At 40.8% G+C, this 22125-nt stretch overlaps 1 protein-coding gene across 5 annotated transcripts in view; it reads left to right on the top strand.

Annotated features, from left to right (window-relative positions):
- Positions 1–22125, top strand: part of cpt1a2b (carnitine palmitoyltransferase 1A2b) — a 123352-nt gene that overhangs the window by 68979 nt on the left and 32248 nt on the right. For all 5 annotated transcript variants that reach the window (XM_061884120.1, XM_061884119.1, XM_061884118.1 and 2 more), the window contains exon 13: positions 236–352. In XM_061884120.1, the coding sequence (XP_061740104.1) occupies positions 236–352 (117 nt within the window). The remainder of the gene's footprint in view (positions 1–235; positions 353–22125) is intronic.

Genomic DNA, 22125 nt, shown 5'->3' with positions numbered 1-22125 from the left:
AAAGATACTTTAGTAAATGTAGCGCGTTACTACCCACCTCTGCTGGTATCCAATATAATTTGCATAAGCCCCCTGAGGGCCCCAAAATGAAAGTGGAGTATTCTGTTAAATTGAAAAATCCTCAGCAATTTACAGCTAAAACTTTATTTTTGCATGTGCTTTCTTTTACTATTAATGGAAAAGTAATTATATTGGCTCTGTTGTGTATTTGTTAATATTTGTCCCCTCTTTCCAGTACACATTAGCTACCGATGCGTTCCATCTGGGATACACAGAGGATGGACATTGTAAGGGTGAAGTGGACCGCTCACTACCCCACCCACAGAGGCTCGTCTGGGACATCTCGCTGGAGGTAAGTGTATTAGTTAATTTACGTCCTAGTACTACTGTTGGTATCGTGTAATATTTAAATCATAATTTTCCATGACGTTGTCCCACTCGCACACATTATTTGTCTACACTGACACCATACAGTAGGTACCCACTTGTGATCCTGTCTTATCCTGATCACATACCTGAATGTTTTCATTCTTTTGGTCTTCTGTGCCTCAACAGGCCCGAACAGCTTTGTCAGCTCATTACTATCCCAATTCATTGTCACTGTCTTATGCGCTGTAGGCTCTTAGTAATACATCATTTGTTGGTATCAACAAAGACAACACGGTACAAATATGTGATCATAGTACATTTTGATTTTGACATTGATCAAAAATTATATTCAAATGTAATTAAATGTACAGTCAAACCTGTCTATTGCGACCACTACAGGGAAAAGTTCCCACTGAATGCAGGTTGGCAACCATTTAGAATTTTCAGCCTTCTTGACTTTTCGGCCAATACATGTTCATGTTTTCTATTTGAGCGTTTGTGATTGGGTATTGAATAGCAATGGTTCATTTTTTTTTTCTTAAACAGGCATGATGGCCTAATAATAATGTACACTTGAATAATTAGCAAAGCATATGGAGATTGCAGACATCTGTCATGGCCTCTCTCCCATTAGTCAAGAATCCTTTTGAAAAATCCCAAATCCAGGCAGTGACCTATGTCCACCCCAAAATTTAATCACTTGTTACTTTGGTCTTGAACTGGGTTAGAAGTTACTTAACCAACAGGAAGCAATACGTGATGATAGGCAACACACTTCTACAGAGCTGAAAATATTTTGTGGCGTACCTCAGGGAACAATACTTGGCCCAAAACTGTTCAATCTCTATAAAAAACAGCATTTGTAAAGTTACAAAGGACTTAAAGTTAGTAATATTTGCAGATGATACAACTGTATTTTGTTCAGGAGAGAACACACATAAGCTAAAACAAATAATAACAGAAGAAATGAACAAATTAAAAAGATGGTTTGACAAAAACACACTATCCTTAAACCTCAGTAAAACTAAAATAATGGTATATGGTAACAGTAGAAGAGAAAGTCAAGCACAAATACAAATAGACTGAGTAGATATTGAAAGGGTAAAAGAAAATACATTTTTGAGTGTAATAATGGATAATAAAATAAAATGGGGAAATATAAAAATCATAGAGTGGCAAGAAACACGTCAGTAATGAATAAAGCAAAATATGTTTTGGACCAAATTTCACTTCATATTCTTTACTACTCACTTGTGTTAACATGTCTGAGTTATTGTGCGGAGATATGGGGGAAACAACTACAATTGTGCGCTTCATTTACGAAGTGTGCTACAAAAAAGATCAATTAGAATTATACATAATGTTGGATATAGAGAACATTCAAAGCCTCTATTTATTGAATCACAAATATTGAAATTGAACAATTCGGTGCATTTGCAAACAGCTAAAATATATACAAAGCAAACTATAAACTGCTACCAAAGACTGTCCAACAATTATTCTCAACAAAAGAGGAGAAATATAATCTAAATATAATTTAAAACATTTGTATGCTCGTACAACACTTAAAACCTTTTGCATATCTGTTTGTGGAATTAAATTATGGAATGGATTAACTATTCAGTGATGGTGCTCTGTCACTACTTTGACCCTATCAAAATAATGCATCATTGCAGAAAGTTTTTGTATTAGCAGAAATAAAAACAATATTTTGGGATTTAAAATAAGTGGCTGCTGGTCGTGTTAAACAGGGGGCCACTACATTATGTAGCTCTGTGGGGAAAATGTTTTTGGCTGCCATAGACAGGTGCCAGGTTAGACTGCAGTATTTATTTAGAGTCACAGCGAATGGGTCTGAAGCTAAGGCTTAATAATTAATCCCATCCTACAATAATTGAAACTGACAATATGTCGTGGAAAATAATTGACAAATACGGTTTATAAAATAATCAGGGTAGAGGTAGGGCCAATCGCAGAACAAAATAAATAATGGTTTGCTTATCACCTCTACACTCCATGTGGTCTGTGTTGATTCTAGTTGTGGAATTATGGGATAATGTGAACAAAAAAAGTATTTGCTACCATTTTAGTATTACTACAGGTGGTTTTGGTCGACGTATGAATTCCATTCATACAACGGCATTATAAGTAGAATTTTTGTGAAAGTGGAAAACATAAAGGACATATATAATATGTGCAGTAGTAAAAAAAAACAAAAAAATACACAATAACTAAACAAAATTGAATATAATAATAATATCAACTCCTTACTTTATTCTTGAAACACATTTTGTACTACACTTTGGCGTATTTTATAGTAACTTGTTGCATATTGCCAAAGTTATAACAAAAAGCAGGTGCTTTATTCCACTGTCCCTGGTCCTTCCAGCCCCATCTTTTTCTTTTCCCCTGTTCTTTTTTCAGGAGTCTCTTTTCAACCCTTAATTAGCCCAAAGCAGCCTCATGTGTCTGCTTCTTGGCCGGGTTGCAGTCTGGGAGCTATAGTCCTTTTATATAGCGGCCATTTTGGAACTAGTTGTCCACTGTGAAAATAATGTAGCATCCCTCCACCACACGGCCTCTGGTGATGCCACACATCCCTCCAGTTAGCTCTTAAGCCCTCGGCAGAGGGAACCACGAGCAAAAGGTATCCCTTTGGGATAAGGCGTCTGCATTTCCGTGGCTTTGCCCAGGCCTATGAACAACAGAAAACTGATAAGGTTGGAGAATTAAGAATCATTTGGCAACCCGGAGATGGGTTTCTTTATTCTTAGCCATGCCATTCACTGCACAGGTGAGTGGTCAGTCAGAAAGGTTAATTTTCTTCCCAAATGATAGTATCTCAGAGTCTCTGGCATCCACTTTAATGCAAAACCTTCCTTTTCCACAGTTGAATATTAGTTCTCTTTGGGTAACAACTTCCGACTCATGTACAAACCTCATTTCCATATGAGTTGGGAAATTGTGTTAGATGTAAATATAAACGGAATACAATGATTTGCAAATCCTTTTCAACCCTTATTCAGTTGAATATGCTACAAAGACAACATATTTGATGTTGAAACTGATAAACATATTTTTTTTGCAAATAATCATTAACTTTAGAATTTGATGCCAGCAACAGTGACAAAGAAGTTGGGAAAGGTGGCAATAAATACTTATAAAGTTGAGGAACTCTCATCAAACACTTATTTGGAACATCCCACAGGTGTGCAAGCTAATTGGAAACAGGTGGGTGCCATGATTGGGTATAAAAGCAGCTTCCGTAAAATGCTCAGTCATTCACAAACAAGGACGGGGCGAAGGTCACCACTTTGTGAACAAATGCATGAGCAAATTGTCAAACAGTTTAAGAACAACATTTCTCAACGGTCTTTTACAAGGAATTTAGGAATTTCACCATCTACGGTCCGAAATACCATCAAAAGGTACAGAGAATCTGGAGAAATCACTGAACATACTGTAAGCGATGATATAACAGACCTTTGTTCCCTCAGGCGGTACTGCATCAAAAAGCGACATCGGTGTGTAAAGGATATCACCACATGGGCTCAGGAACACTTTAGAAAACCACTGTCAGTAACTACAGTTGGTGGCTACATCTGTAAGTGCAAGTTAAAACTACTATGCAAAGCCAAAGCCATTTATCGACACCCACAAACATCGCCGGCTTCTATGAGCCTGTGCTCAGCTAAGATGGACTGCTGCAAAGTGGAAAAGTGTTCTGTGGTCTGACGAGTCCAAATTTCTAATTATTTTTTGGAAACGATGAACGTCGTGTCCTCCGGACCAAAGATGAAAAGAACCATCAGGACTGTTCTAGGTGCAAAGTTGAAAAGCCAGCATCTGTGATGGTATGGGGGTGTATTATTGCCCAAGGCATGTGTAACTTACACATCTGTGAAAGCACCATTAATGCTGAAAGGTACATACAGGCTTTGGAGCAACAAATGTTGCCATCCAAGCAACGTTATCATGGACGCCCCTGCTTAATTCAGCAAGACAATGCCAAGTCACTTATTACAACAGCGTGGCTTCATAGTAAAAGAGTGCGGGTACTAAACTGGCCTGCCTGTTGTCCAGACCTGTCTCCCATTGAAAATGTGTGGCACTTTATGAAGCCTAAAATACCACAATGGAGACCCCGGACTGTTGAACAACTTAAGCTGTACATAAAACAAGAATGGGAAAGAATTCCACCTGAAAAGCTTAAAAATGTGTCTCCTCAGTTCCCAAATGTTTATTGAGTGTTGTTAAAAGAAAAGGTGATGTAACACAGTGGTGAACATGCCCTTTCCCAACTACTTTGACACGTGTCGCGCCATGAAATTCAAAGTTAATTATTATTTGCAAAAAAAAATCAAGTTTAACAGTTTGAACATGAAATATCTTGTCTTTGTGCATTCAATTGAATATGGGTTGAAAAGCATTTGCAAATCATTGTATTCCGTTTATATTTACATCTAACACAACTTCCCAACTCATATGGAAACAGGGTTTGTACAAGACCGGATGCTCCTCACCTTTATGGAGCTGGGATATAACAGCGCAAAAGCCCACCTCAAATGCATCAGCTTGGACCACAAAGTATTTGTCAAAATCTGGAGCAATTAGAACTGGATTTGAGCCAAGTGCACGCCTTAAATTCTCAGACGCTTTATCCACAGTGGGATTCCACTGCACTATCCCGTTTTTTTGTTTTTTTTAATAGTGTAGCCTAAATAATTTGTTTTGCTAAGGGCTGTATTGCATTTTTTTTAAATTAGCAGTCAGTCCAGCTTTCCGTAATGATTCTAACACCCCCTGTACACTCGGCAGGTGGTCTTCCCACGTCTCACTGTGGATGACCGCATCATCTACAAACCTCGTTTCCATGTGAGTTGGGAAATTGTGTTAGATGTAAATATAAACGGAATACAATGATTTGCAAATCCTTTTCAACCTATATTCAATTGAATGCACTACAAGGACAAGATATTTGATGTACGAACTCCTAAACTTAATTTTTTTTTGCAAATAATAATTAACTTAGAATTTCATAGCTTCGACACGTGCCAAAGTAGTTGGGAAAGGGCATGTTCACCACTGTGTTACATCACCTTTTCTTTTAACAACACTCAATAAACGTTTGGGAACTGAAGAAAATAATTGTTGAAGCTTTAAAGGTAGAATTCTTTCCCATTATTGTTTAATGTAGAGCTTCAGTCGTTCAACAGTCCGGGGTCTCCGCTGTCGTATTTTACGCTTCATAATTCGCCACACATTTTCGATGGGAGACAGGTCTGGACTGCAGGCGGGCCAGGAAAGTACCCACACTCTTTTTAAACGAAGCCACGCTATTGTAACACTTGTCTTGTTGAATTAAGCAGGGGCGTCCATGATAACGTTGCTTGGATGACAACATATGTTGCTCCAAAACCTGTATGGACCTTTCAGCATTAATGGTGCCTTCTCAGATGTGTAAGTTACCCATGCCTTGGGCACTAATTTATCCCCATACCATCACAGATGCTGGCTTTTGAACTTTGCGCCTATAACAATCCGAATGGTTATTTTCCTCTTTGTTCTCCAGGACATTACGTCCTCTGTTTCCAAATGTAATTTGAAATGAGACTTGTCAGACCACAGAACATCTTTCCACTTTGCATCAGTCCATCTTAGGTGAGCTCGGGCCCAGCCAAGCTGGCGGATATTGTTGATAAATGGGTTTGGCTTTGCATAGTAGAGTTTGAACTTGCACTTACAGATGTAGCGACCAACTGTAGTTACTGACAGTGGTTTTATGAAGTGTTCCTGAGCCCATGTGGTGATATCCTTTACACACTGATGTCGGTTTTTGATGCAGCACCGCCTGAGGGATCAATAGTCTGTAATATCATCGCTTACGTGCAGTGATTACTCCAGATTCTCTGAACTTTTTGATTATTTTACGGACCGTAGATGGTAAAATCCCTAAATTCCATGCAATAGCTCGTTGAGAAATGCTGTTTTAAAACTGTTCGACAATTTGCCTACAAAGTGGTGAGCTGCTTTTATACCCAATCATGGCACCCACATGTTCCTAATTAGCCTGCACACCTGTGGGATGTTCCACATAAGTGTTTGATGAGCATTCCTCAACTTTATCAGTATTTATTGCCACCTTTCCCAACTTCTTTGTCACGTGTTGCTGGCATCAAATTCTAAAGTGAATGATTTGCAACAACAAAAAAAGTTTATCAGTTTCAGCATCAAATATGTTGTCTTTGTAGCATATTCAACTGAATATGGGTTAAAAATGATTTGCAAATCATTGTATTCCGTTTATATTTACATCTAACACAATTTCCCAACTCATATGGAAACAGGATTTGTAATTAGGCTGCAGCGTATTGTCTGTGAGGTCTTAGTACATGGTCCATGAGGCGTTGGACTGTTGCTGGTGCTCTGCACAATACAAAGGGAAATAATTTTTGTAATGCCATATCAATCAATCAAAGTTTATTTATACAGCCCTTAATCACAAATTCCTCAGATGGGAAAAAACAACTCAATCTACAAACCCCGTTTCCATATGAGTTGGGGAATTGTATTAGATGTAAATGTAAAACGGAATACAATGATTTGGTATCATTTTCAACCCATATTCAGTTGAATATGCTACAAAGACAACATATTTGATGTTCAAACTGATAAACATTTTTTTTGGGCAAATAATCATTAACATTAGAATTTCATGCCAGCAACACGTGACAAAGAAGTTGGGAAAGGTGGCAATAAATACTGATAAACACTTATTTGGAAAATCCCACAGGTGTGCAGGCTAATTGGGAACAAGTGGGTGCCATGATTGGGTATAAAAACAGCTTCCCAAAAAATGCTCAGTCTTTCACAAGAAAGGATGGGGCGAGGTACACCCCTTTGTCCACATCTGCGTGAGCAAATAGTCAAACAGTTTAAGAACAATGTTTCTCAAAGTGCAATTGCAAGAAATTTAGTGATTTTAACATCTACGGTCCATAATATAACGAAAGGTTCAGAGATTCTGGAGAAATCACTCCACGTAAGCGGCGTGGCCGGAAACCAATATTGAATGACTGTGAATTTCGATCCCTCAGACGGCACTGTATCAAAAACCGACATCAATGTCTAAAGGATATCACCACATGGGCTCAGGAACACTTCAGACAACCACTGTCACTAAATACAGTTGGTTGCTACATCTGTAAGTGTAAGTTAAAGCTCTACTATGCAGAGCGAAAGCCATTTATCAACAACATCCAGAAACGCCGCCGGCTTCTCTGGGCCCGAGATCATCTAAGATGGACTGATGCAAAGTGGAAAAATGTTCTGTGGTCTGACAAGTCCACATTTCAAATTGTTTTTGGAAATATTCGACATTATGTCATCCGGACCAAAGGGAAGGCAAACCATCCAGACTGTTATTGACACAGAGCTCAAAAGCCAGCATCTGTGATGGTATGGGGGTGCATTAGTGCCCAAGGCTTGGGTAACTTACACATCTGTGAATGCACCATTAATGCTGAAAGGTATGTACAGGTTTTGGAACAACATATGCTGCCATCTAAGCACTGTCTTTTTCATGGTCGCCCCTGCTTATTTCAGCAAGACAATGCCAAGCCACATTCAGCACGTGTTACAATAGCGTGGCTACGTAAAAAAAGAGTGCGGGTAATTTCCTGGCCCGCCTGCAGTCCAGACCTGTCTCCCATCGAAAATGTGTGGCGCATTATGAAGCGTAAAATACGACAGCGGAGACCCCGGACTGTTGAGCGACTGAAGCTCTACATAAAACAAGAATGGGAAAGAATTCCACTTTCAAAGTTTTAACAATTAGTTTCCTCAGTACCCAAACGTTTATTGAGTGTTGTTAAAAGAAAAGGTGATGTAACACAGTGGTGAACATGCCCTTTCCAAACTACTTTGGCACATGTTGCAGCCATTAAATTCTTAGTTAATTATTATTTGCAAAAAAAAAAATTAAAGTTTGAGTTTGAACATCAAATATCGTGTCTTTGTAGTGCATTGTTTATGGGTCAAATACAAAGAATAATTTTGCCACATCTTGTGTGTGTGTGACAATCATTGGTACTTTAACTTTAACTTCAATTAAATATGGGTTGAAAAGGATTTGCAAATCATTGTATTCCGTTTATATTTACATCCAACACAATTTCCCAACTCATATGGAAATGGGGTTTGTATTTGGAACAATGAGAGATGACTTGCCTATGGCTGCAAAAGGAGTCTTCTCTTTTGCTTTATCGGACAGTGGTACCTGCCAGTGAGATCTAAGGTGGTGACCAAACGAGCGTTACATGTGACGTCATCGAGGGTTTCAACATAGCGGTGTTTTTTAGCTTAAGCAGTTAGCAGCAGCGCACTTTGTCGGCTTTGACGCAAGCTCTTCTGAATCTTTTCACCGGATTGTGTTACCTTTACTTAAAATAAAGAGATTTAATATTCTTTTATGGCTGTTTAATATCTTCTTGTCAACAAACAGGGTATGGTTTGGAGGGCAAGTTTGTCACTTCAATCATTGCTTTGTTTTTCAATAGTCCCATTTTGTTAGTGTGCTTATGTTGTTGCCTGCTGTGTCACAGTGTGATGTTGTCTCTTCCTATTTGATGTCAAGTTCATTTTTGTGCAGTGCTGCTTGTTGCTTCCATGAGTAAAAATATATTTCCTGCATTTAACTTTCATACTTATGACGCTGTCTTGTTGTAGACATAAATCCACCTCAAAAGTAGCGTGCCACGTTACATCAAGTTACCGCTAACAGCGTTCTAATGGACTTATAAGTAATTATATTACCCGTGATTGGTATAAGTGAATTATATTTATATAGCGCTTTTTCTCTAGTGACTCAAAGCGCTTTGCATAGTGAAAGCCAATATCTAAGTTACATTCAAACCAGTGTGGATGGCACTAGGAGCAGGTGGGTAAAGTGTCTTGCCCAAGGACACAACGGCAGTGACTAGGATGGCAGAAGCGGGAATCGAACCTGCAACCCTCAAGTTGCTGGCACGGCCGCTCTACCAACCGAGCTAAACTGCCGATACGAACACTTTTTATCACATTCTAAACCTGTGAATAATCAAGGGTTATTATTTGCTTGCATTAATAAAATTTGCTGAAGAAAATTACGGAATTGCATTTTTACCCAATTATTAGGCTGTCAGAATGTCATTCAGAAACGTTTTTAAATGTTTTACTCAAAACTTGGTGAAAATGAGTAATAAAAATTAAGTGCACATTTCAAGTCTTTGCAGTTTGCAATAATCTTGCAAACAGGTTGAGGTTACTAATCGATAATTGTCAAGTCTAAGTACAGAGCAGCACAAACATCACTGAGTTGTAGAGCGCACTCCAGGCCTGAAGGGGCAACAGTGAGAGCTGAGGGCTGAACATCTCCACCTGCTTCCAACAGATTAGTTTGATTGAGTTCTCCTGTTCAGTCACCCCTTTTTAACTTGCTGCTAAGAGGAAGGAAGACAGCTCCTGTGTGGACTCAGACGCTACTTGTGAGAAAACCAAAGGAAAGAAGTGCTTGTTTGGACTGAGGGTGCTAAGAATCAAACCCACCAGCCTACCCAGGTTCTATGGATTCAAAAGGAGCTTCCATCAATGGCGTAGTGACTGGGAGAAACTGCAAAGACAGAGAGAGCCGACCGGCTCCATTGAAGTGAAGAAGTTTCAGCTCCTGGACATTGTTGATAAGCGGATAAGCATAGAACTATGCTTGTCAACATACGATGATGCGGAAGACATGTTCAGAGTTCTTGAAAATAGGTATGGCAACAAAACCACAATTAACTTAAAAATGGTTTAAGAACTGAAGAAGATTCCTGCTTTAAAGTCAAACCAGCCAAGGAAAGAGATTGACTTTATCCAAAAGGTAGAAAAGGCCCTGGATGACCTGACAGTCCTGGGAAACATTGGAGCCATCAACATCAACTAGTGATCAAGTCAATAGAGAGTAAGCTTCCGGACAACATAAAGAGGGACTGGCTCACATTAATGGTCAACCCAGGAAGCAACGTGACGGCAGAAAATCACTTCGACAGCCTCTTCAAATTCCTGAAGATCCTGGAGAAGCTAGAGCAGCTTGGTGTAAGTGAAAGGTGAACTTACATAAATGATAAATGGGTTGTACCTGTATAGCGCTTTTTTCTACCTTCAAGGTACTCAAAGCGCTTTGACACTACTTCCACATTTACCCATTCACACACACATTCACACACTGATGGAGGGAGCTGCCATGCAAGGCGCTAACCAGCACCCATCAGGAGCAAGGGTAAAGTGTCTTGCTCAGGACACAACGGACGTGACGAGCTTGGTACTAGGTGGGGATTGAACCAGGGAACCTCGGGATGCGCACGGCCACTCTTCCACTGCATTACGCCGTCCCTCCACATGAAAAAGAAGTTTGCCTCTACCAGATTCACAGGGAAAGCCGGATGCGTTGTCTGCGGAGATGAAAAGCACCAGGAGAAGCTCTTCTTTTTCAAGCGGTTCAAAGAACTGAAGCTTGGCGACAAAGTGAAAGCTGTGGAAAAGCTAGGAGCATGCAAAAGGTCCTTAAATTGTCATGAAGAGGAGGAGGAGGAGTGTACAAATACTTACCTGTGCAGGAACAGGGACTGGAGGAATTCTTCAGGCCATCACTTCTTTCTTTGCCTAAAGGGAGACCCCACAAGAAGAGAACCTGGGAAAGGAGGAAGACCCAACGTCAGAAGACAAGTGCTCACCGAGGATCAAGAAGAGCTGATTTCTGAGCTCACCCCAGAGAGGGCTGAAAAGTTCAGGAAGGCATTCACCAATGTGGCTGTGAAGACCTACTGTGCTGGAGAGATCCATACTGGAGTGATGGAGAAGACCTACAGTGCTGGAAAGATCCAACCTTGAGTGATGGATGCAAATACACGTGAGTTACCAGTAATTCTGATGCTGTTGGAAGTAACTAGCAATGCAGGACAGAAAATTGGAACTCTCATTGACCTGGCATCGGACACCAACTACATCACTCACAGAGCTGCCAGAAGACTCGACCTGCAAAATGAAAAGGTCACCCTTGTTGTCCAAGGAGTTGGAGGAATGACCATGAAGACCAGAAGGTATTTACTCAAGGTGAGAGTGAAAATGCCCACAGGCACAGAGAGAGCTCAAGAGCTTGTATGCTATGGTTTGGATGAAATTGCCAAAGGGCACAGTGAAATCAAACCTCACCAAATCAGGAAATTCTTCCCAGACATCAATTTAGAGGATCTGAAGAGACCAAAGCATATTGAGCTTCTCATCAGCCACCGTGAAGGAAGACTCGCTCCACAAAGAGAAAAGGTAATCGGGGACCTGGTCCTTTGGAAAAAACCCATTAGGAATGACTGTTGGAGGAGCACATCCAAACCTCTTTGAAGAAGTGGATGTGGCTATGCATAGATCCAAAACATACTTTGACCGGTCTATGAGAACTACAGCAGTGACATATCAGGAATTTGCTGAAACCAAGATGACAACAGCTGGCAGAGAGTTCTTAGACTGGTGGAAATGGGACAGCATTGGAGCCCAAGTGTGGGGGATGCCGGTGCGGCAACTGTCAACCAGGAGGAAAAGAAATTACTCTAAAAGAGGAAAAAGAGCTGGAAATCGTAAGGAAAGGCCTCACCTATGTCAAAGCAGATGCACATAGTGACGAACCACACTGGAACATGAAATATCCCTGGATTGAAGATCCAACCTCGCTGCCGAACAACAGGAGTGCAGTTCAGGCCACTTTTTTTGCGAACAGAGAAGCAGTTATAGAAAGAACCAGAGTGGCGAATGGCATACACAGCTCAAGTCCATGAGATGGTGGCAAGGAAAGCGGCACAGAAACTGACCAAAGAGACCATTGCTGGCTGGCAAAGACCAGTGTGGTATTTCAGCCTCTTGATGGCGCCAAACCCGCATTCAGTTACAACACCTGTGTGATTGGTATGGAACAGCAGCCAGAGGTTCCAAGGACGCAGCATGAATGATCTGCTGCTGAAAGGGTCTGATGTCCTCAATCCCATCCGAGCAGTTCTACTCAGGTTCAGAAGAGGAGTCCATGCTGCTCTTGGTGACATTAAGAAAATGTATAATTCTGTGTGGCTAGAAGACCTGGAGATGCACCGCCACAGATTCCTCTGGAGAGACACTGAGGATGGAGAAATTGAGGATTATGCCATCACCAGAGTCAACATCGGTGATCGATCAGCAGGGTGCATCGCACAACTCGCCATGAGAGAGACAGCCAAGCTGCCCAAGTTCGCTCACCTGAAAGAGGAATGTAGGATCGTGGAAGAGGACGCGTATGTTGATGATCCGTTGACATCTCATAATGACCTGGAACAGCTGGAGGAAAACACAAGAAGAGTGGAGGAAATCCTAAAGTCAGGCGGGTTATTTTTCAAGCCTTGGGTCCAATCAGGCCAAAGTGGGAGGCGGGAGTCCGTACCAAGAGAGCCGAAATCCTCATCAGACCGGATCCTCATTCTCCCAAATCAGATGAGTGAAGATGAAAACAAAGCCCTTGGTGTTGGATACCTCGTTGGAAAAGACACTCTACTTCATGACCTCCATCAATTTCTCAAGAAGAAAGATGAGAATGGGCGAAAATCTCCTGGTGGAAGAGGTGAGAGAAAAAACTCCAGATCCACTGACAAGAAGACAACTGCTTAGCCAGGTAGCTAGCCTGTACAACCCAATAGGTCTTGTCACACCTGCTAAGCAGAAAGGTGCCATTCTTGTCAGGAAAGCTTTTCAAGAAGCAGCTGGGAGCAAAGCTCTGACCAGAGACACCTGGGACAAACCTTTTTCTAGAAAGTTGAGAGAAGAAGCCATCTCACTGTGTGAGTAATACACGCGCCTTAGCCAAATCACCTTCCACAGAAGCCTCACACCAGCCAATCGAATTGGAAAACCCTGGGGAATAACCTTCTCTGATGGAAGTGACAGAAGCTATGGAGCTGTGGTGTACCTCAGATGGGAGACTGAAGAAGGCATCCAAGTCAGACTGACAGAGTCCAAAGCCAAACTCACACCCATCGACCAGAAAGGAGAGGCAGTGAAAGCTGAAATCTGTGGTGCTGTCTTTGCTACACGGCTCAGAAGGTATATTGAGAAACACAGTTGGATGGAAATTGAATGTTGGCTCCATCTGTTGGACAGTCAAACTGTTCTGGGAGCAATCCAAAGAGAGAGCAATGGAAGACGTGGCGCAGCGGAAGAGTGGCCGTGCGCAACCCGAGGGTCCCTGGTTCAATCCCCACCTAGTACCAACCTCGTCACGTCCGTTGTGTCCTGAGCAAGACACTTCACCCTTGCTCCTGATGGGTGCTGGTTAGCGCCTAGCATGGCAGCTCCCTCCATCAGTGTGTGAATGTGTGTGTGAATGGGTAAATGTGGAAGTAGTGTCAAAGCGCTTTGAGTACCTTGAAGGTAGAAAAGCGCTGTACAAGTACAACCCATTTATCATTTATTTATCATTTATATCAGACCTTCTCCGCAAACAGAGTTGGAGAGATCATGAAGTCCACGTCTATTGAAGGTTGGAGATGGATTCCAGGAGACCTGAATATTGCTGATCTCATCACAAGAGGAGCATCACCAGAGGACCTTAAAAAGGATTCTGTGTGGCAGGAGGGACCAGAGTTTCTAAAACACCCTGTGGATGAGTGGCCGACAAAGTCAGCCAAAGAGGTCACTGCGAATGCCAAAGCGAGCATTGACAAGCTTCAAAGGAAGTTTTTCACAGCAGTGGTAACCAGAGCACAGGCAAACAGAAACCACAGTGATGTCCCATCTATTGCAGCAAAAACTCCAAAACAGACTCATGTCAGTAATTACCACAGTTCTTGTGAAAAAGAGTCCAAGATCCAAGTCCAAAGACCACCTCCTGGTTCTGTTGTACAAAGAATCCTGGACATAAAGAAATTCAGCAGCCTGACCAAGCTGATCAGAGTCATTGCCTGGGTAAGGAGAGCAGTCAGGAAGTGGCGAGCGCTGATCAAACGCTCAGCCTCAAGTTAGCTAAAATGTCAGGAAACATCACCACAAATGTGCAAGCAAGCGGTACTCACTGCCATCGAGTGTGAAGATGTGCTCAGGGGTCTTTTTCTTGCAGCCCAAGAAGGCATAACCTTTCAGGACACCACACTGAATAGACTTGCTGTGTTCAGAGAGGAACAGACTGGACTTTTGCTCTGTGGAGGAAGATGTCAGATTTTTAATGAAGAAAAATCAGCAGTTCCAATCATACCGTATGACGCGTGGGTATCCACTTTCCTTGCCCAAGAAGCACACAATGCCAACCATGAAGAGATTGCAGGAACACTCCTTCGGATGAGGAAGATAGCATAGGTGGTAAAAGGTCGTAAAGTGGCTCAAAGATTGTGGACAACTGTGTTGCATGCAGACAAGCCACTGCTAAAAGATCCCAGCAAATCATGAGTGACCTTCCACCTGAGCGTGGGCCAGCTAATTCATTTGAGTACATAACAGTGGACCTATTGCACCTTATATGAAGTGAAGGATGAGGTGAGAAAGAAAGTGAAACTTAAAGTCTGGGGAATAGTCTTCTGCTGCATGGCATCCAGAGCCATAAACACTGATGTTGTCAGAGACCAGTCAGCTGAAGGCTTCCTGCTGGCCTACCAGCGATTCTCAGCACTGAGAGGGCAACCAAAAAAGCTGTGGTCAGATCCTGGGAAAAACTTTGTGGGTGCAAAACCTGCCCTTAAAGAGCTCTATTTGTTCCTTGATCGGCTGGAAAAGTAAAATATTGAGAGGAATGGCACAGGGTGGAGCTGGAAAATCCACCTCGCAGACTCACCTCACAGAAACGGAGCTGCAGAGGCGGCGGTGCGCACTGTGAAGTGGGCCCTGCACAATCTGGGAGGTGAAGGTGTCTTTACATGGAGTGAGTTCCAAACTTTTTTGTATTTAGCCTCCAACCTAACCAATGAGAGACCCATTGACGCCAGGACCCAGAGTCGGGAGGACTGTGTGGAATACATCAGTCCAAATTAACTTCTGCCTGGACGGGCTGGACCCAAAGGAGATCCAGCAAGCTTGGAGTTTGAATGAATGGGTTGTACTTGTATATCGCTTTTCTACCTTCAAGGTACTCAAAGCGCTTTGACACTACTTCCACATTTACCCATTCACACACACATTCACACACTGATGGAGGGAGCTGCCATGCAAGGCGCTAACCAGCACCCATCAGGAGCAAGGGTGAAGTGTCTTGCTCAGGACACAACGGACGTGACGAGGCTGGTACTAGGTGGGGATTGAACCAGGGACCCTCGGGTTGCGCACGGCCACTCTCCCACTGCGCCACGCCGTCCCGTTTGAAGGCTTCCATTACAAGAGAATGAAGGCCATACAAACAGAAGTTGACCGATTCTGGAGGAAGTGGAGTCAGCTTCCTGGACTGAACCTCTTTGTGAGATCCAAGTGGCACACTGCCCACAGAAATGTGGCTAATGGAGATGTTATCTGGATGGCTGACCAGAACGCCCTAAGGGGACAATACCGGCTCGCCAGAGTGACCAAAATAAACACTGACAGCAAGGGCATTGTGAGAGATGTGCACATCAGGACTTTTCCCAGCTACCCAGTCTCTTCTGCAAAACCTGCTGCAAAGAAGGGAAAGCAGCACTCAAGTAAAATCCCGGCCATCATTCTTCACAGAGACGTCAGACGAATCATTGTTTTAATACCAGTTGAAGAACAAGAACAATATCACGCAAACTGAAGGTGAACTTGGCTGAACAGAAGATGATGTGACCTCCTTTGGTTTAAAAAACCAAGAGGTCAAGTGGGAGGTGTCAAGTCAAAGTACAGAGGAGCACAAACACCACTGAGTTTTAGAGCACACTCCAGGCCTGAAGGGGCAACAGTGAGAGCTGAGGGCTGAACATCTCCACCTGCTTCCAACAGATTAGATTGATTGAGTTCACCTGTTCAGTCACCCCTTTTTGACATGCTGCTAAGAGGAAGGAAGACAGCTCCTGTGTGGACTAAGAAGACGCAATTGGTGAGAAAACCAAAGGATAGAAGTGCTTGTTTGGACTGAGGGGAATGTTTAAAGAAAATAATTTCACTGGGGAAAATGTTTAAAGGAGATAGTTTTACTGATGTTTACAAAATTGTTTACGTTGACTGAAAGTAAATTTAAAAAGTTATCAGTGATGTTAAAGTGTATTCTTATAATTAGGATGGATTGTTTAAATTGTATTTCATTCATATTATTGGAAATGTTTAAGTTTATTCTTACACTTCTGTGGCATATTGTTGCCGGATTCGGTCCTCCGTGGATGCGTCAGCAAGAACACAGCAAAAAGGTAAGAACTAAGGAATTTATTAAACAAAGGAGCTATGAACAAAAACACTGGTACAAATAGAAAAGGCAAATAAAAGCGATAGCATGGAAAGCTAGGTCAAACTAACCGAAACACAAACCCCTGGCACAAAGAGAAAAAAATAATAATTATTAGCATGAAAGCTAAAAATAAAAATAGAGCTCAGCGTGAGAGCTAGCAAGATAGAGAGTGAGAGACAAGTCATAAGCAGTTGTATGAGAACAAATTAAGATCCGACAATGAGTGAACAGAACAGGCTGGCTATAAAGGGTGGTGATTAGTAAAGACAAGTGTGCCCGAACCGAGAGTAACCGCTGAAACTAATGAGTGACCATGGAAACGAACAAAACAGGAACTAAGCATGTCAAACCGCAGAGTGATATAAAAATGGAACAAAAATAACAATATGGTGATGATCCGACCTTCGGATCACAACACTATCAGTGGAAATTCATTTTGGTTGGATTGATTTAATGGAAAGCAAAGCATTTATAATGATGTATGTTTATTCATTCATTCATTCATTTTTTATTTATCTCATTCATTTATGTGCATTTTGAACAATACATAGTTATACCTCAATTATACAATTTAAATTCACACAACAATGCCTGAGAAGGAGCAGGATGAAGAAAATCTTATGATTTCCTGCCCCCTTTGACATAATACATTATCTTACTTCATGAATATCATTTAAATCCATCCATCCATCATCTTCCGCTTAGCCGAGGTCGGGTCGCGGGGGCAACAGCCTAAGCAGGGAAACCCAGACTTCCCTCTCCCTAGCCACTTTGTCTAGCTCTTCCCGGGGGATCCCGAGGCGTTCCCAGGCCAGCCGGGAGACATAGTCTTCCCAACGTGTCCTGGGTCTTCCCCGTGGCATCCTACCGGTTGGACGTGCCCTAAACACCTCCCTAGGGAGGCGTGCGGGTGGCATCCTGACCAGATGCCCGAACCACCTCATCTGGCTCCTCTCGATGTGAAGGAGCAGCGGCTTTACTTTGAGTTCCTCCCGGATGGCAGAGCTTCTCACCCTATCTCTAAGGGAGAGCCCCGCCACACGGCGGAGGAAACTCATTTCGGCCGCTTGTACCCGTGATCTTATCCTTTCGGTCATGACCCAAAGCTCATGACCATAGGTGAGGATGGGAACGTAGATCGACCGGTAAATTGAGAGCTTTGCCTTCCGGCTCAGCTCCTTCTTCACCACAACGGATCGGTACAACGTCCGCATTACTGAAGACGCCGCACCGATCCGCCTGTCGATCTCACGATCCACTCTTCCCTCACTCGTGAACAAGACTCCTAGGTACTTGAACTCCTCCACTTGGGGCAGGGTCTCCTCCCCAACCCGGAGATGGCACTCCACCCTTTTCCGGGCGAGAACCATGGACTCGGACTTGGAGGTGCTGATTCTCATTCCGGTCGCTTCACACTCGGCTGCGAACCGATCCAGCGAGAGCTGAAGATCCCGGTCAGATGAAGCCATCAGGACCACATCATCTGCAAAATATCATTTAAACCGACACATATATCCAAATGTAATGAAACAATCAAAAAAAAAAGAAAAAAAGAAAAACACAAGTGCAAAACTTAAAGTATAAACCAAACAGAGAAAATAATAATAATAATATACACCTCATGGAATGATACAGAGCAAATACAAAACCAGACAAAAAAATGAGTAAAATAATTAATAAAAAGCAAAATGTAAAGACTTATGGCTGTCCATATGATCTTATTGTTCTATCTTTATATATTTTTTCAATTGTAATATATTTTTACATTTTTTTTATCTTGTTCTAAAGAGAATTCCACAATTTTACCCCCACTACTGATGTACACATTAGTGTTAAAGTTGTCCTTGAATATTGCTGTTTGAAATTACCTTTTCTTCTATACTCTTTATTCTCAGAAGTGATGACAAACATTTTTTGTAAATTTGCTGCTAATGTTTTACTTCTACCCTTAAACATGACACACCATGTCTGTAGCTTTACTAGCTCCTGAGGTTTCAATAGTCCAGAGTTAATAAATATGTTAGTGTGTTCTAAGTAATCTACCTTATGTATAATCCTTATAGCTCTTTTCTGGAGTTGATACAATGCCTTTATGTTACTCTTATATGTGTTCCCCCACACTTCCACACAGTAGCTGATATATGGCAATATAAGTGCACAATACAATATATGCATTGCCCTATAATCTAACACATATTTTACCTTGTTTAACATAAAAATACTCTTAGACATCTTTTTTCGTACATGTGCAATATGAGATTTCCATGTCAGACCGTCATCCAGTATCACTCCTAAAAATCTAAGTTCAGAAACCCTTTCAATATCAATTCCATCGATTGACAGTTTGATGGTGTCCTCTCTTTTCCTCTTACCAAAAATCATACATTTAGTTTGTTTTTTACATTTAATGATAATTTGTTGACATCAAACCATCTCTTAAGTTTAAGCATTTCCTGTTCAATAAGGATTGATAACGCTTTAAGTCATGTCCCGAACTATAAAAGTTGGTGTCGTCCGCAAATAAAACAAATTTCAATAACTTTAATTCCTCACATATATCGTTAATAGACAAGATAAACAATTTAGGTCCCAAAACCGAACCTTGTGGAATTCCACATTCAATCCTCATTTGTTCAGATGTATTACCCAAAAAATCCACAAACTCTTGTCTATTATCTAAATACCTTCTTAGCCATTCTAAAACTATTCCTCTCACACCAAGTGAATGCAACTTGGACAATAATATAGAATGATCTATAGTGTCAAATGTTTTTTTAAGATCGATAAACACCCCGGTAGTGTATTTCCTATTATCAGTTGCTGTTGCTATATCCTCCATTACATTCATTACAGCTGAAGCAGTGGATCTATTAGTTTGGAATCCATACTGGCTCTCACTCAACAGCATGTTCTTCTCAATAAAACTGTCTAATTTTTCTACAAATATTTTTTCAATTATTTTAGAAAATTGTGACAGCAGTGACACTGGTATGTAATTAGTAAATATATGTTTATCTCCCGTTTTATAGAGGGGAATTACCTTTGCCACCTTCATTCTATTTGGAAAAGTCCCTGTTTGAAAAGAGAGATTAAAAACATAACATAAAGATTTGATGATACAGTCAATAGTCTTTTTTAGAATTATCATGTCAATACCATCAATGTCTTATTTTTCAGTTTGGTTACTACCGATAGAATTTCATTTTCACTAACATCTCCTAGAAGCATGGACTGTAGCACTTTGCTTCCCCCTCTCCATCCACTCTGTATATCTTTATGTTCTCCAATACTCTGCCAATTTGGGTCCATCATTCACAAAAAAAGAATTGAATCCATTTGCCACTTCTTTCATATTTGTTATCATCTTATTATCCTTATTGATAAAATAGCTTGGTGGGTTTGTAGGCCCCGATGTTTTTCCTATTACCTTGTTCAGAGTATTCCAAGTTCCTTTAATATTGTTTTAATTTTTTCTAGTAAGTTATTGTAATATTCTTTTTTAGCTTGTCTCATTATTATCAATTTGTTTTTGTAAACCTTATATTTTGACTCAGCATCCTTTGTTCTTACTTTTATAAAGTCTCTATAAAGTTTGTTTTTCTTTTTACAAGCATTTTGTAGTCCCATTATAATCCCAGGCTTTTTATTGTCGCTGTCTCTTTGTTTCCATACATTCGGACAATGCATTTCACACAATAATAAATATATATTAAGAAAAGCCTCATATGCAGCATTTGCCTCTCCCACATACACCTCATTCCACTCTGCTTCAAATAAGTCCTTCCTAAATGTATTTATTGCCTCTTCAGTCCTTTTCCTTGTATACCTATGGGTTTTCTCCTCCCTCTTTCTATACAATTGACAGTCATAAGTAAGAAACACAGGTAAGTGGTCACTTATATCATTAATTACTAATCCACTTTTTATATTATTTTCTATGTAATTTATAAAGATGTGATCAATTAATGTTGCACAATTTGTCGCTATTCTACTGGGTTTGGTGATCAATGGATAAAGCCCTCTACTATATACCACATCCAAGAAGTCTCTTGTTGATTTATTTCTGGGTGAGCTTAGCAGCTCAATGTTATAGTCGCCACACATGACGAATGTTTTCTTTTCCTTTACCTTACGCAGTAATTCTTCCAGACTATCATTAAATGCTTCTACCTTAGACCCAGGTGTCCTATATAAACACGTAACAATAAAATTTCTCTTCTTTTCTATGTCTATCTCCACAGTTACACATTCAAATAAATCGGCGATTACCACTGTCACACATTCGGTCTACTTTTCAAGTCGCAGTCAACAAACAGGGCCACACCTCCTCCCTTCTTGTTTTTTCTACTGCTGTGATACAACTCATACCCGTCAATGGAGAAGTCGATACCTCTGTCTTTATCAATCCATGTTTCAGAAAGTGCTATTATTTTGATTTTGCTGTTTAAAGTCTTCAAGTATTTGTGTTTTTTTTCTGTTTGGTTAAGGTTATCAACCTATTCTGCTATTCTACTATTCTACAATTCAACTATTCTACTATTTAACTACCGATTATTCATTCTATTCATCCATTCATTTACACCGAAAACCCAGTTTATTTGATTGCTTCAAATCAAACATCAATAAATCACAAGGAAAGAGGATTGAGTTGGCCCTTTGTGTCCTTCCTGTATCCAACTGGCCCTTTCAAGTTTGGGCACGGCTATGAAAAAACCTGAAGAACTTGACAATAATAAGCACACTCAAACAACTTAACATAGTACACCATTTAGTAATCTTTAGTTTAACCAGTTGTTCAACTGCACTCTCTCGGCTTCTGTCTGCTCCATCATTTCACCCTATGTTCATGCTGGCTTCTAAAAGTAGCAGTTCATCCTCTGTATATTCAGGTTCAAAAACCTGTGAATCCTCATTGGTCCAATTATAATCTTCGTTGTCTGTTACCAAGTCCGCCATGATTAGAAGACACACTCGCATTGTTTTCTGAGAGTAGGAAAACACATTTTTTCTATTTATTTATTTACAAACCACGTTTCCATATGCGTTGGGAAATTGTGTTAGATGTACAAACCCCGTTTCCATATGAGTTGGAAAATTGTGTTAGATGTAAATATGAACTGAATACAATGATTTGCAAATCCTTTTCAACCCATATTCAGTTGAATGCACTACAAAGACAAGATATTTGATGTTCAAACTCATAAACTTTATTCTTTTTTGCAAATCGTAATTAACTTAGCCAAAATTAAATGTTTTGGCTGCAACACGTGCCAAAGTAGTTGGGAAAGGGCATGTTCACCACTGTGTTACATCACCTTTTCTTTTAAAAACACTCAAACGTTTTGGGA

The sequence above is a fragment of the Nerophis ophidion genome, linkage group LG23, assembly GCF_033978795.1.
Source record: "Nerophis ophidion isolate RoL-2023_Sa linkage group LG23, RoL_Noph_v1.0, whole genome shotgun sequence".
Taxonomy (NCBI): domain Eukaryota; kingdom Metazoa; phylum Chordata; class Actinopteri; order Syngnathiformes; family Syngnathidae; genus Nerophis; species Nerophis ophidion.
This window is presented reverse-complemented; position numbering and strand designations above follow the sequence as displayed.